The sequence below is a fragment of the Oncorhynchus kisutch genome, linkage group LG8, assembly GCF_002021735.2.
Source record: "Oncorhynchus kisutch isolate 150728-3 linkage group LG8, Okis_V2, whole genome shotgun sequence".
Classification (NCBI taxonomy): Eukaryota; Metazoa; Chordata; class Actinopteri; order Salmoniformes; family Salmonidae; genus Oncorhynchus; species Oncorhynchus kisutch.
In genome coordinates, this window is record NC_034181.2 from 50210216 (window position 1) to 50227263 (window position 17048).

The 17048-nt window shown below is 40.8% G+C and overlaps 1 protein-coding gene across 2 annotated transcripts in view; it reads right to left on the minus strand.

Moving 5' to 3' along the window:
- The window catches only part of LOC109895577 (molybdenum cofactor biosynthesis protein 1), a 68648-nt gene extending 51935 nt beyond the window's left edge, over positions 1–16713 (minus strand). The window contains exons 1-3 of one of the 2 annotated variants that reach the window (XM_031830540.1): positions 16308–16713; positions 10015–10150; positions 2015–2182 (exon numbers count right to left, since the gene is read on the minus strand). In XM_031830540.1, coding sequence (XP_031686400.1) covers positions 2015–2182; positions 10015–10150; positions 16308–16526 — 523 coding nt within the window. In that variant the 5' untranslated portion in view covers positions 16527–16713. The remainder of the gene's footprint in view (positions 1–2014; positions 2183–10014; positions 10151–16307) is intronic. The other variant, XM_020489367.1, reaches the window with a different exon arrangement.
- Between the last annotated feature and the right edge of the window lie 335 nt (positions 16714–17048).

Genomic DNA, 17048 nt, shown 5'->3' on the forward strand with positions numbered 1-17048 from the left:
GGCTATATTACATGGATTTAGACTTTTTAAAATGTAGATGTTCCAAAGGTCTGCATCAGTGGTTTGTAGGCTATGCGTGGAAGCCAGGAGATGTTTGTTAATGTGTTTGTTAATGTGTTTGTTAATTAACGGTCAATTACCGTGAGACTGGCAGTTATTTGTTTGACAATCACCGGCAGACCAAATTTCATGACCATCACAGCTCTCTCAACCTCCACGTGGCGGGATATGTGTGGGCCAGACTCTCAGGAAGAAATACATGAATGAATGAATGAATGAATGAATGAATGAATATGGTGCTCCTGAGAAGGAGGATAGTCATGCTGACACAAGCGCTGTAGTTACAGCTGTTCTAGCATTCTAAATGCCCTTGGAAAAATGTCAGTTTGATGACACGTTGGAACTTTTCTGATGAAACCTGTTAATGTAATTCATTAACCTAATGCCTGATGTGTTTTAATTTGTTTGGTTAGTAAAAAACAGATTCTAAATATATCGAATGTCCTTATTAAATGGTTGCATACAATGAAACACAATGTTTTGGGGTAAATATTTCAGGGATTTTGAGTGTAAACTAATCTAGCTTATATGGAAAACGATGTCTCTTCAACCCTGTCCCCCTCGTCTCAACCATCACATGACAATATTTAACTGAGCTCATTCTGACATGTTAAGGACAATCCCAATAAAGATTTATGTTACAATTCTGAATCGAAAGCATTTTATTGAAATGATAAGCCCGCTGACACAGAATGTGTCTATTTCAGGGTTTAATATAGCACAATTATGAGATTGTAAATATAAAATGTATGTACAATAATTGAATTGGTTTGGGGGGGACACATGAGCATTAGATACATTTTGATTTTATAACAAGTATCTTTTAGAATCATATTCAGACAACTTCCATATCGTCTGTGACGGGTTGAATATAAATGGTGTCCATATCAGACAAAAATTGACAATAATAAAAAGGGCTTTAATGCCAAAGGTGAGAAAATATGTTCTCTTAGGTTTAATATCTACTTAATGTTGTGGGGTGTTCAGAAAATGCATTTATTCTCGTAAAAAAAAAAATATATATATATAATATGACCGCAGCCCAAGAATTTTAATTTAGATAGAATCTTGATTTGACAATGATTTTCAGAAACAAAGACATTATAAATTAAATGAAAATGTTCCACAAAAATGTGTATATGAAAACCTTAACTGGCATGCAGATCGGTAGAAATGGTAAGATAAATTGGCATTCCACATAAGGTTTCCAACTTCTCCTTGTGGCAGAATCTGCAAAAGCCAGAAGGAGCGGTAGGAGGATGGTCGGGCCAGGCAGTTTTTTTTCTGCTACTTATCATGATCTCTGGCTCCCTCGAGTCAATTGTGTCTTCTTTCATCAAACAGTGCGCTTAAAGCATTAAAAAAGTTCAAGGCATATAGTTGATTTTATTAAAAACACGTCGTCAATATATGCAAAAACACGTTTTAGAAATGGACAACCTTCGTTCGACAAAGATTTTTTTTTGTCAGGGAGAGCCCTAGACAACATCTCAAGGCTTGAAAATCCTTATTTAACCTGTCTCATCTACACTGATTGAAGTATATTTAACAAGTGACATCAATAAGGGATCATAGCTTTCACCTGGTCAATATAAGTCATATATATATGGTCTGTTTACAACTGAACATGGTGGTGTACACCATTTCTGAAACTTTTCATAGGGACCCTTAGGGTGTGCACATTTTTGCTATAGCCCAGCACTAACACACTTGATAATTAGCTGATTAGGTTTGTAGAGCTGGGCTGGAACAATGTGCATACCCATTGGGTCCCCATGGGAATGAGCTGAGAAATGCAGCATTATGATGTAAACTTTTAATAAATTTGATAAAAACTAGCATATTAAATCAGGCACATTAGCGAATCTGCTTTCTACCCAAATAAAAGGGGCCATTCGTTTTAGCCCGCCAGACACACTGAAAGGGCAGTTCATACAACCTGCGCCCCACTCACTGATGATGTCCAGGACGTCTGGTCGGATGAGTGGTTCTCCCCCAGTGAGGCGGATCTTCTCCACACCCTCTCGTACAAACAGCTGGGCCAAGGTCAGCACCTCGGAAGTAGACAGGAGCTGAGCGCGAGGGGTGAGCTTTACCCCCTCTTCTGGCATACAGTACTGACCTGCAGGGGGAGAGATTCAAGGGAGACATTTATTGGCACCTAAATAAAATGGCAATACCTGATAACCCAAACCTCATCGCTAGTATCCCCCACTAGAGCTGCATCAATGTACAATCTAGCTTGGTAATTTTTTTTATTTAATTTTATTTCACCTTTATTTAACCAGGTAGGCAAGTTGAGAACAAGTTCTCATTTACAATTGCGACCTGGCCAAGATAAAGCAAAGCAGTTCGACACATACAACGACACAGTTACACATGGAGTAAAACAAACATACAGTCAATAATACAGTATAAACAAGTCTATATACGATGTGAGCAAATGAGGTGAGATAAGGGAGGTAAAGGCAAAAAAAGGCCATGGTGGCAAAGTAAATACAATATAGCAAGTAAAACACTGGAATGGTAGATTTGCAGTGGAAGAATGTGCAAAGTAGAAATAAAAATAATGGGGTGCAAAGGAGCAAAATAAATCAAATAAATACAGTAGGGAAAGAGGTAGTTGTTTGGGCTAAATTCTAGGTGGGCTATGTACAGGTGCAGTCATCAGTGAGCTGCTCTGACAGTTGGTGCTTAAAGCTAGTGAGGGAGATAAGTGTTTCCAGTTTCAGAGATTTTTGGAGTTCGTTCCAGTCATTAGCAGAAGAGAACTGGAAGGAGAGGCGGCCAAAGAAAGAATTGGTTTTGGGGGTGACCAGAGAGATATACCTGCTGGAGCGCGTGCTACAGGTGGGTGATACTATGGTGACCAGCGAGCTGAGATAAGGGGGGACTTTACCTAGCAGGGTCTTGTAGATGACATGGAGCCAGTGGGTTTGGCGACAAGTATGAAGCGAGGGCCAGCCAACGAGAGCGTACAGGGTAGTATATGGGGCTTTGGTGACAAAACGGATTGCACTGTGATAGACTGCATCCAATTTGTTGTGTAGGGTATTGGAGGCTATTTTGTAGATGATGTCGCCGAAGTCGAGGATTGGTACAAGGGTATATTTGGCAGCATGAGTGAAGGATGCTTTGTTGCGAAATAGGAAGCCAATTCTAGATTTTGATGTGGGTCTGGAAGGAGAGTTTACAGTCCAACCAGACACCTAGGTATTTGTAGTTGTCCACGTATTCTAAGTCATAGCCGTCCAGTGTAGTGATGTTGGACAGGCGGGCAGGTGCAGGCAGCGATCGGTTGAAGAGCATGCATTTAGTTTGACTTGTATTTAAGAGCAATTGGAGGCCACGGAAGGAGAGTTGTATGGCATTGAAGCTTGCCTGGAGGGTTGTTAACACAGTGTCCAAAGAAGGGCCAGAAGTATACAGAATGGTGTCGTCTGCGTAGAGGTGGATCAGAGACTCACCAGCAGCAAGAGCAAGAACATCATTGATATACAGTGCCTTGCGAAAGTATTCAGCCCCCTTGAACTTTGCAACCTTTTGCCACATTTCAGGCTTCAAACATGAAGATATAAAACTGTATTTTTTTTGTGAAGAATCAACAACAAGTGGGACACAATCATGAAGTGGAACGACATTTATTGGTCCGTTAAAAGCGCAGAGAGCATCATGAAGAACAAGGAACACACCAGGCAGGTCCGAGATACTGTTGTGAAGAAGTTTAAAGCCGGATTTGGATACAAAAAGATTTCCCAAGCTTTAAACATCCCAAGGAGCACTGTGCAAGCGATAATATTGAAATGGAAGGAGTATCAGACCACTGCAAATCTACCAAGACCTGGCCATCCCTCTAAACTTTCAGCTCATACAAGGAGAAGACTGATCAGAGATGCAGCCAAGAGGCCCATGATCACTCTGGATGAACTGCAGAGATCTACAGCTGAGGTGGGAGACTCTGTCCATAGGACAACAATCAGTCGTATTTTGCATAAATCTGGCCTTTATGGAAGAGTGGCAAGAAGAAAGCCATTTCTTAAAGATATCCATAAAAAGTGTTGTTTAAAGTTTGCCACAAGCCACCTGGGAGACACACCAAACATGTGGAAGAAGGTGCTCTGGTCAGATGAAACCAAAATTGAACTTTTTGGCAACAATGTAAAACGTTATGTTTGGCGTAAAAGCAACACAGCTCATCACCCTGAACACACCATCCCCACTGTCAAACATGGTGGTGGCAGCATCATGGTTTGGGCCTGCTTTTCTTCTGCAGGGACAGGGAAGATGGTTCAAATTGATGGGAAGATGGATGGAGCCAAATACAGGACCATTCTGGAAGAAAACCTGATGGAGACTGCAAAAGACCTGAGACTGGGACGGAGATTTGTCTTCCAACAAGACAATGATCCAAAACATAAAGCAAAATCTACAATGGAATGGTTCAAAAATAAACATCTCCAGGTGTTAGAATGGCCAAGTCAAAGTCCAGACCTGAATCCATCGAGAATCTGTGGAAAGAACTGAAAACTGCTGTTCACAAATGCTCTCCATCCAACCTCACTGAGCTCAAGCTGTTTTACAAGGAGGAATGGGAAAAAATGTCAGTCTCTCGATGTGCAAAACTGATAGAGACATACCCCAAGCGACTTACAGCTGTAATCGCAGCAAAAGGTGGCGCTACAAAGTATTAACTTAAGGGGGCTGAATAATTTTGCACGCCCAATTTGTCAGTTTTTGATTTGTTAAAAAAGTTTGAAATATCCAATAAATGTCGTTCCACTTCATGATTGTGTCCCACTTGTTGATTCTTCACAAAAAAAATCTGTTTTATATCTTTTTGTTTGAAGCCTGAAATGTGGCAAAAGGTCGCAAAGTTCAAGGGGGCCGAATACTTTCGCAAGGCACTGTATACAGAGAAGAGAGTCGGTCCAAGAATTTGGTCACGGAATTCAGAAAAGCAATCAAATTAAATCGTTTACCTTTGATGAGCTTCGGATGTTTTCACTCACGAGACTCCCAGTTAGATAGCCAATGTTCCTTTTTTCCAAAAATAATATTTTTGTAGGCGAAATAGCTCTGTTCTTCACGTTTGGCTGAGAAATCGCCCGGAAATTGCAGCCACGAAAACAATATTTCCAAATTAGCTCCATAATAGCGACAGAAACATGGCAAACGTTGTTTATAATCAATCCACCAGGTGTTTTTCAAATATCTATTTGATAATATATCCACCGGGACAATTTGCTTTTCAGTAGGACCGATTGGAATAATGGCTACCTCTGTATTTTACGCGAGAATCACTCTGGGAGCATCAGGTGACCACTTGCGCAATGTAGCCGTTTACGGGTATTCTTCAACATAAATGCGTAAAACTACGTCACAATGCTGTAGACACCTTGGGGAATATGGAGAAAAAGTAATCTGGTTGATAGCCCATTCAACTGCTCAATAGGGACGCATTGGAACGCAGCGCTTTCAAAACATGAGGCACTTCCGGATTGGATTTTTCTCAGGCTTTTGCCTGCAACATCAGTTCTGTTATACTCACAGACAATCTTTTTACAGTTTTGGAAACTTTTGTGCTTTCTATCCTAAGCTGTCAATTATATGCATATTCTAGCATCTTGTCCTGACAAAATATCCCGTTTACTACGGGAACATTATTTTTCAAAAAATGAAAATACTGCCCCCTAGTCACAAAAGGTTAACAGCTGTGAAGATGGATTATATGCTGTGAGGGCCCTACTGGGGGGGATCAATGACCCTCTTAGAAGCCATAACAATAAGGACAAGAGTAGCCATCCTACCATTACAGCTAACATAATCTCTGTTTCAGATCTGGAAGAGATGTTGATAAATCAATACAACACAGAATTCAAGAAGAAAATCTTTAACATCAGTGGAAGACTAAAGGTTTATGAGCAAGATTGTCAAATTACAGGAGAGCCATTACAGCCTGAGGTTACATTTCAGGAAGGATGACAACACCTTAGCTGACAACTGTCATGTTACTGAACAAAATGACAGTTATCAAATTAATAATAAATGTATGTATGTGTGATTGCCACTAATCTTCTGTGAAGTGTGTGTACCCCCCTCTACAGGCTGAAGGGGAACACAGTTAAAAATCCTACAGGCTCCAAGGCCCATTGGGTGTGACTGGAATGTCAGCCAGTCTTTTGACCATGCTTAAACATACCAGACCACGCTATTTGTCTCTTTAGTTTGAATATAAAAGGAATTTGTTTTGTTTGATTTTTCTTTACATTTTTGTAACCTGAAGAAATACAAATAAACTTCTGGCACCGACCGAGATGGCCGCCTCGCTTCGCGTTCCTAGGAAACTATGCAGTTTGTTTTTTTACGTGTTATTTCTTATATTGGTACCCCAGGTCATCTTAGGTTTCATTACATACAGTCGAGAAGAACTACTGAATATAAGATCAGCGTCAACTCACCATCAGTATGACCAAGAATATGACTTTCCCGGAGCGGATGCTGCCTTCCACCCAGGACAACGGAATGGATCCCAGCCGGCGACCCAAAAAAAACGACTTTGTAAAAGGGGGAAACGAAGCGGTCTTCTGGTCAGACTCCGGAGACGGCACATCGTGCACCACTCCCTAGCATTCTTCTCACCAATGTCCAGTCTCTTGACAACAAGGTTGATGAAATCCGAGCAAGGGTAGCATTCCAGAGGGAAATCAGAGACTGTAACGTTCTTTGCCTCACGGAAACATGGCTCACTGGAGAGACGCTATCGGAGTCTGTGCAGCCAGCTGGTTTCTCCACACATCGCGCCGACAGAAACAAACATCTTTCTGGTAAGAAGAGGGGCGGGGGCGTATGCTTCATGGTTAACGTGACGTGGTGTGGCCACAACAACATACAAGTCCTTCTGTTCACCTGATTTAGAATTCCTCACAATCAAATGTCGACCGCATTATCTACCAAGGGAATTCTCTTAGATTATAATCACAGCTGTATATATTCCCCCCCAAGCAGACACATCGATGGCTCTGAACGAACTTTATTTGACTCTTTGCAAACTGGAATCCATATATCCAGAGGCTGCATTCATTGTAGCTGGGGATTTTAACAAGGCTAATCTGAAAACAAGATTCCATAAATTGTATCAGCATATCGATTGCGCAACCAGGGCTGGAAAAACCTTGGATCATTGCTATTCTAACTTCGGCGACGCATATAAGCCCCTGCCCCGCTCGGAAAATCTGACCACGACTCCATTTTGCTGATCCCTGCCTACAGACAGAAACTAAAACAAGAAGCTCCCGCGCTGAGGTCTGTTCAACGCTGGTCCGACCAATCTGATTCCACACTCCAAGACTGCTACCATCACGTGGACTGGGATATGTTTCGTATTGCGTCAGACAACAACATTGACGAATACGCTGATTCGGTGAGCGAGTTCATTAGAACGTGCGTTGAAGATGTCGTTCCCATAGCAACGATTAAAACATTCCCAAACCAGAAACCGTGGATTGATGGCAGCATTAGAGTGAAACTGAAAGCGCGAACCACTGCTTTTAATCAGGGCAAGGTGACCGGAAACATGACCGAATACAAACAGTGTAACTATTCCCTCCGCAAGGCAATCAAACAAGCTAAGCGTCAGTATAGAGACAAAGTAGAATCTCAATTCAACGGCTCAGACACAAGAGGCATGTGGCAGGGTCTACAGTCAATCACGGATTACAAAAAGAAAACCAGCCCCGTCACGGACCAGGATGTCTTGCTCCCAGGCAGACTAAATAACTTTTTTGCCCGCTTTGAGGACAATACAGTGCCACTGACACGGCCCGCAACTAAAACTATGCGGACTCTCCTTCACTGCAGCCGACGTGAGGAAAACATTTAAACGTGTCAACCCTCGCAAGGCTGCAGGCCCAGACGGCATCCCCAGCCGCGCCCTCAGAGCATGCGCAGACCAGCTGGCTGGTGTGTTTACGGACATATTCAATCAATCCCTATCCCAGTCTGTTGTTCCCACATGCTTCAAGAGGGCCACCATTGTTCCTGTTCCCAAGAAAGCTAAGGTAACTGAGCTAAACGACTACCGCACCGTAGCACTCACTTCCGTCATCATGAAGTGCTTTGAGAGACTAGTCAAGGACCATATCACCTCCACCCTACCTGACACCCTAGACCCACTCCAATTTGCTTACCGCCCAAATAGGTCCACAGACGATGCAATCTCAATCACACTGCCCTAACCCATCTGGACAAGAGGAATACCTATGTTAGAATGCTGTTCATCGACTACAGCTCAGCATTTAACACCATAGTGCCCGCCAAGCTCGTCATCAAGCTCGAGACCCTGGGTCTCGACCCCGCCCTGTGCAACTGGGTACTGGACTTCCTGACGGGCCGCCCCCAGGTGGTGAGGGTACGCAACAACATCTCCACCCCGCTGATCCTCAACACTGGGGCCCCACAAGGGTGCGTTCTGAGCCCTCTCCTGTACTCCCTGTTCACCCACGACTGCGTGGCCACCCACGCCTCCAACTCAATCAACAAGTTTGCGGACGACACAACAGTGGTAGGCTTGATTACCAACAACGACGAGACGGCCTACAGGGAGGAGGTGAGGGCCCTCGGAGTGTGGTGTCAGGAAAATAACCTCACACTCAACGTCAACAAAACTAAGGAGATGATTGTGGACTTCAGGAAACAGCAGAGGGAACACCCCCCTATCCACATCGATGGAACAGTAGTGGAGAGGGTAGTAAGTTTTAAGTTCCTCGGTGTACACATCACAGACAAACTGAATTGGTCCACCCACACAGACAGCATCGTGAAGAAGGCGCAGCAGCGCCTCTTCAACCTCAGGAGGCTGAAGAAATTCTACAGATGCACAATCGAGAGCATCCTGTCGGGCTGTATCACCGCCTGGTACGGCAACTGCTCCGCCCACAACCGTAAGGCTCTCCAGAGGGTAGTGAGGTCTGCACAACGCATCACTGGGGGCAAACTACCTGCCCTCCAGGACACCTACACCACCCGATGTCACAGGAAGGCCATAAAGATCATCAAGGACAACAACCACCCGAGCCACTGCCTGTTCACCCCGCTATCATCCAGAAGGCGAGGTCAGTACAGGTGCATCAAAGCTGGGACCGAGAGACAGAAGCTGTTTTTCAGTCTCAAGGCCATCAGACTGTTAAACAGCCACCACTAACATTGAGTGGCTGCTGCCAACACACTGAGTCAACTCCAGCCACTTTAATAATGGGAATTGATGGGAAATGTAAAATATATCACTAGCCACTTTAAACAATGCTACCTAATATAATGTTTACATATCCTACATTATTCATCTCATATGTATAAGTATATACTGTACTCTAAATCATCTACTGCATCTTTATGTAATACATGTATCACTAGCCACTAACTATGCCACTTTGTTTACATACTCATCTCATATGTATATACTGCACTCAATACCATCTACTGTATCTTGCCTATGCCGCTCTGTACCATCACTCATTCATATATCTTTATGTACATATTCTTTATCCCCTTACACTTGTGTCTATGAGGTAGTAGTTTTGGAATTGTTAGCTAGATTACTTGTTGGTTATTACTGCATTGTCAGAACTAGAAGCACAAGCATTTCGCTACACTCGCATTAACATCTGCTAACCATGTGTGTGTGACAAATAACATTTGATTTAAATTGTTTTCAACTTGAATCAAACTCTGGACATTGGTTTTGTATGCTTCAAGACTTACATTTCACCACCCTCCATTGTGGCTAAAGGATTATGATGCAAATTGTATTGGGACAATTATATTGGACAATTTAGCCACTACAGTGACAGATGAATCACACCATTAGGGAACATTTTCAGTTAAAGTGTTATATAAATTGTAAAAAAAAAAAAAACAATGATTGTTTAGCCTTTAAGCAGTCTTCATCACAGTGCTTACAGCGAAGGTTACATTTCTCTGTCAGGGAAATGCGTAGGTAGCTGTGCTGTCTGCCAAAGTTGTCTGTCAGGAAGGCAGAGAAGGGTAGAACTTCCTCATTCAACCTTTGCCTCTGGCCCACTGGTACAGCCAGCTCCTGGAAATACACAACAAAGGACAAAATAATTACTTAACCCAGCATTTTCCGTGCTTCATGTCCAAATCTTAAAGTAGACTTCATTGAGCTTGACAATCATCTTTTAAATGCAAAAAATGCTAATATCAGGTATATTGACATTAATTGGATATGGGCCACAAATGCTAAAAATAAGCTTATTTTTTAAATCAACTGGGCAACTCAATTAAAAACTAATTCTTATATACAGTAGCTAATTTTCAATCCAATTGGCAACAGATTTATGTGAACATTCAAAAATATGCACTCTCTCACCAGTGGTGTGTTGCCACCAAACTGACTTGTTTTGGATAAAATGAGTACGTGATGACAGTGCACAAGAAGTTAACGTACCGAGTTCAACTCCACTACACTGTTTTTGTGACAAAACTGTTGCGTAAAATAGCAAATGTGCCTACTCTGTGCTTAGCACGTGCGCTCTAGCCAAAAGCTTACAGAGACAGTGCAGGTGGACTAGTGAGCCTACATCAGGGATCAAACTAGATTCAGCAGATGCTCAGGAGGAAGGAACATGACTACAAATCATTTGTAGACTAAATTGATCACAAGAAGCCCTTAGCAGATATAATATTTGACTAAAACAATCACTTCAAACCTTGCATGCATTTATATATTTAAAACACACAGTACCAGTCATAAGTTTGGACGCGCCTACTCATTCAATGGTTATTTATTTATTTTTACTATTATCTACATGTAGAATAATAGTGTAGACATCAAAAATATGAAATAACACATATGGAATTGTGTAGTGACCAAAAAAAGTGTTAAATCAAGATATGTTATATTTGAGATTCTTCAAACAAGCCACCCTTTGCTTAATGACAGCTTTACACTCTTGGAATTCTCTCAACCAGCTTCACCTGGATTGCTTTTCCAACAGTCTTGAAGTATGCTGAGCACTTGTTGGCTGCTTTTCCTTCACTCTGCAGTCTAAGACATCCCAAAACATCTCAATTTGGTTGAGGACGGGTGATGGTGGAGGCCAGGTCATCTGATCCAGCACTCTCCTTATTGGTCAAATAGCGCTTACACAGCCTGGAGGTGTGTTGGGTCATTGTCCTGTTTAAAAACAAAATTATTGTTCCACTAGGAGAAAACAAGATGGGATGGCGTATCGCTGCATAATGCTGTGGTAGCCATGATGGGCTTCTCCTGGTTAAATACATTTTTAATTTTTTATGGTTAAGTGTGCCACGAATTCCAAACATTCATAGACCGTGTCAGCAGCAAAGTACCCCCACACCTCCATGTTTCACGGTGGGAACTACACATGCAGAGATTATTATTCACCTACTCTGCGTCTCACAAAGACAGTGGTTGGAACCCAAAATCTCAAATTTGGACTCATCAGACCAAAGCACAGATTTCCACCGGTCTAATGTCCATTGCCCGTGTTTCTTGGCCCAAGCATGTCTCTTCTTATTATTTGTGTCCTTTAGTTGTGGTTTCTTTGCAGTTATTCGACCATAAATCACAATCTCTGAACAGCTGATGTTGAGATGTGTCTGTTACTTGAACTCTCTTGAACTTTCTTTGGGCAGCAATTTGAGGCTAGTAACACAAATTAACTTATCCTCTGCAGCAGAGGTAACTCTGGGACTTCCTTTCCTGTGGAGATCCTCATGACAGCCAGTTTCATCATAGAGCTTGATGGTTTTTGCGACTGCACTTGAAGAGACTTTCAAAGTTCTTGAAATGTTCCGGATTGACTGACCTTTGTGTCTTAAAATAATGATGGACTGTCATTTATTTTTGCTTATTTGAGCTGTTCTTGACATAATATGGACTTGGTCTTTTACCAAATAGGGCTATCTTCTATATACCACCCCTACTTTGTCACAACACAACTGATTGGCTCAAACGCATTTAGAAGGAGAGAAATTGCACAAAATAACTTCACAAGGCACACCTGTTAATTGAAACACATTCCAGGTGACTACCTCATGAAGCTGGTTGAGAGAATGCCAAGAGTGTGCAAAGCTGTCAAGGCAAAGGGTGGCTATTTTGAAGAATGTCAAATATATTTTGATTTGTTTAACACTTTTTTTGGGGTTACTACATGTGTTATTTCATAGTTTTGAAGTCTTCACTATTATTCTACAATGTAGAAAAGAGTAAAAATAAAGAAAAAGCCTGGAATGAGTAGGTGTGTCCAACCTTTCAATGGTACTGTACCCAGGTAAATATCTTAAGTCTGATATTTTGAGTTATACTTAAGTAGGTGCCAAAATGATTCTCCACCCTTCTTCCAAAGTGTGCACTTGCACACGTCCAGTAAAGGATTTAAAAGCATACACACACATACACATATATATACACACATATACATATATACACACATATACATATATACACACATATACATATATACACACATATATACACACATACACATATATATACACACATATATACACACATATACATATATACACACACATACATATATACACACACATACATATATACACACATATATATACATATACACATATATGTGTGTGTATATGTATATATATATATATATACATATATGTGTGTGTATATATATATACATATATACATATATGTGTGTGTATATATATATATATATACATATATGTGTGTGTATATGTATATATATATATATATACATATATGTGTGTGTATATATATATATATACATATATGTGTGTGTATATGTATATATATATATATACATATATGTGTGTGTATATATATATATATATATATATATATATACATATATGTGTGTGTATATATATATATATATATATATATATATATATATACATATATGTGTGTGTATATATATATATATATATATATATATATATATATATATATATATATACATATATATATATATATATATATACATATATGTGTGTGTATATATATATATATATATATATATACATATATGTGTGTGTATATATATATATATATATATACATATATGTGTGTGTATATATATATATATATATATATATATATATGCTAGTTGATTTTATTCAAAACACATAGGGTGTGTCTATATAGGGGAAAATACACCTTTTAAAGAACAGTTGACTCTTGGTGGAGCAAGATTTGAGTTGTCGGGATGGCCCTAGTAGACCCCCGACTAAAAAAAATCTTGATCGACTGCTCTTTAGACCAGTCGATTGGTCTAGATATTGGGTCAACAAAACCAACCTGTCTTACCTTGTCTAATGACTGTGTATTTTGGGTGAACTATCCCTTTACTCAGTTCCGTTTATTTTACCTTTAGTTAACCTGGCAGGTAAAATTATTTACAATGACAACCTAGCAAGTGGCAAGTTGATGGTAGTGTATTTTTCATAGGGGAAAAATAAGCATAAGTGTAGAGGTGTGTATGGAATAACAGGTTTCAAGGCAATCTGGTAGACTTAGGTGAAACATAAAAGGCCTATGTTCTTTATGTGGAAGTAAAACAGCAAAGGTGCAGGAGTACATAGCAATAACACAAAAATCTGACTACGGGTTTCAGGTATAGCATCTCTGGTGATTGTCTATGTTTTCGAGATGTGTCTGTCAATGAAAACCTAGATTGCATAATTGTAAAGGAAACTATTGCAACTCATATCGAAAACTAGTCTAGAAATAGGCTATTCTTCAAAATATTGAAGGGTCATGCCATGTAATTTCAGCATGCCATGAAACCCACCATCTCAGATGTTCTCAAATTGTTTATGTTGTTAAAAACTGAGATAAGATAAGAATTCCGGACCACTTCCCTTTTTCCACATTTTGTTACAACCTTAATCTAAAAATGATTAAATTTTTTAAAAAGTTTCCTCAATCTACACACAAAACCCCATAATGACAAAGCAAAAACCGCTTTAGAAATGTTTGCTAATGTATTAAAAATAGACAAAAACTTGAAGTATTCAGACCTTGTTATGAGACTAAAAATTGAGCTCAGGTGTATCCCGTTTCCATTGATTATTCTTGAGATATTTTTAAAACTTAGAATCCACCTGTGGTAAATTCAATTGATTGGACATGATTTGGACGGGCACACACCCATCTACAAAGGTCCCACAGTTGGCAGTGCATGTCAGAGCAAAAACCAAGCCATGAGGTCAAAGGAATTTTCCGTTGAGCTCCAAGACAGGATTGTGTCGAGGCACAGATCTGGGGAAGGGTACAAAACAATGTCTGCAGTATTGAAGGTCACAAAGAACACAGTGGCCTCCATCATTCTTAAATGGATGAAGTTTGGAACCACCAAGACTCTTCCTAGAGCTGGCCGCCTGGCCAAACTGAGCAATCGGGGGAGAGGGGACTTGGTCAGGGAGGTGACCAAGAACCCGATGGTCATTCTGACAGAGCTCCAGAGTTTCTGTGGAGATGTGAGAACATTCCAGAAGGACAACCATCAGGCCTTTATGGTAGAGTGGCCAGACGGAAGCCACTCCTTAGTAAAAAGTACATGACAGCCCGTTGGAGTTTGCCAAAAGGCACCTAAATGACTCTCAGACCATGAGAAACAAGATTCTAAGGTCTGCTGGAACCAAGATTGAACTATTTGGCCTGAATGCTAAGTGTCACGTCTGGAGGAAACTTGGCACCATCCCTACGGCGAAGCATGGTGGAGGCAGCATCATTCTGTGGGGATGTTTATCAGCGTTTGGGGACACTTGTCAGGATCGAGGCAAAGATGAACGTACAAAAGTACATTGAAATCCTTAATGAAAACCTGCTCCAGAGTGCTCAGGACCTCAGACTGGGGCAAAGGTTCACCTTCCAAAAGGACAATGACCGTAAGCACACAGCCAAGACAACACAGTAGAGGCTTCAGGGACAAGTCCTTGAGTGCCCCAGCCAGAGCCCGGACTTGAACCCGATCGGACATCTCTGGACAGACCTGACAATAGCTGTGCATAGACCCCCTCCCCCCTCCACATCCAACCTGAGATCTTGAGAGGATCTGCAGAGAAGAATGGGAGAAACTCCCAAAATACAGCTGTGCCAGGCCTGTAGCATCATGCCCAAGAAGACTCCAGGCTGTAATTGCTGAAGACTTATGTAAATGTAATATTTCCATTTTCATAGATTAGCAAACATTTCTAAAAACCTGGTTTGCTTTGTCATTATCGGGTATTGTGTATCGATTGATACAATGGGAAAAACAATTTTAATATATTAATAACAATTAACAACATTTGAATAAAGCTAAGGGGTCTGAATTGTTTCCAAATAAAATGTTTTGTCACATTCGCCAAATACAACAAGTGTAGACACTACCGTGAAATGCTTACTGACAAGCCCTTAACCAAACAATACAGTAAAGTTATAAAAGTTATAAAATAACAACAATGAGGCTATATACAGGGGGTACCGAATCAATGTGCGGGGGTACCTTAATTTAACTATGCAAGTCAGTTAAGAACAAATTCTTATTTACAATCACAGCCTACAAGGTAACAGTGGCCTTGTTCAGGCGCAGAACGCCCGATTGTTTACCTTGTCAGCTCGGGGATTCGAGTCAATGCAAATAGGAATGCACTGTAGATATCGTTCAATTGGCAATATTTATTTTTGTTTTCAACTAATGCAGCGTTTCCCAAACTCCATCCTCGGGACCCCAAGGGCTGCACATTTCGTTTTTCCCCTAACACCAAACAGCTGATTCAAATTATCAAAACTTGATGATTATTTGAATCAGCTGTGTAGTGCTAGGGAGAAAAAAAAACATGCACCGAGTTTGGGAAACTGTTCTAAAGAGGAAAATAATATAATTACATGACTGAGTTAGGGTAACTTACGTTACTGATTACAATTTTGGACAGGTGACTAGTAGTCTGACTGTAAAGGAATACATTTAGAAAGTAACCTACCAAACACTGCTTAGAACGTGTTTGGAACTGGCTTTTATGTCAAAGAGCACTGTGGTAGCCTCCACCAGGCAGCTATGGTTACATTCAAGTAAACCGAATTGCTTCATGCGGAAAGGCTAACTTCGGGCCGCCTGGAGATCTATCTAGCCTACCGAGAGCGACCTCCCAGATAGCATATGAACAGGTCATAAACCATGGCAACCCATAAACGCCACGGCGTTTATAAAATATTTATATCTAGCCTTTCTTACCTGTGTCGTCGCAATTTTTGTTGCAGGGACAGCTGCACTTGAGTTTGCAAGAGATACGAGTTCAAGTTCATTTTCCTCTTGTGTTGCGCTGGAATACCACCGCAGCAACTTGGGTGTTGAGCTTGGTACAAATAGTTTCACGCGCTGCGTTGACAGGGCCTTGACATCGTAATGTCTGCCTACTATTAAGCGGCAGCACTTGCTACCATGAAAAGCCATGTTATAAATGTATATTAACTGTTGGAATATCTGTTTATCGTCCTAGAAGTGTCAAACAAAGAAAGTTAATCATATCGAAGCCTCACATAACGTCTACGGAGTTGCTGTTACCACATTCAAGGGGGAGTGGGCAGCTTCAGCCAATCGTCTAAATCGTCTACCCTCTGGGTAGTGTAGTTCTTCTTCTTCTACGGTATAATGGCGTTCGCAACACTTGGATGTGCATTCTGTCAGCCACTGTGGATAATAAGGATTCCAAAAAGGAAATAATATGGGTAAACGTTTTTTTTTTTTAAATCATATAAACTATCAAATAATGTATTAACTAAACAAAATCATCCTGCTTTTCTACAAAAAAAAAACGGATTTTAATCAGGTCCCTACACAGGCTCAGAAGAGCCCTGTGAGGTTGGGCATTTCGGAGTGAAATCTGCTGTACAGCCCTGATCCTTGACACCTCGACCTCTTTCACTCTCAAGGTAGTCCGGAGTTTGATCCCCACCACAGTTGCAACATTTTCCA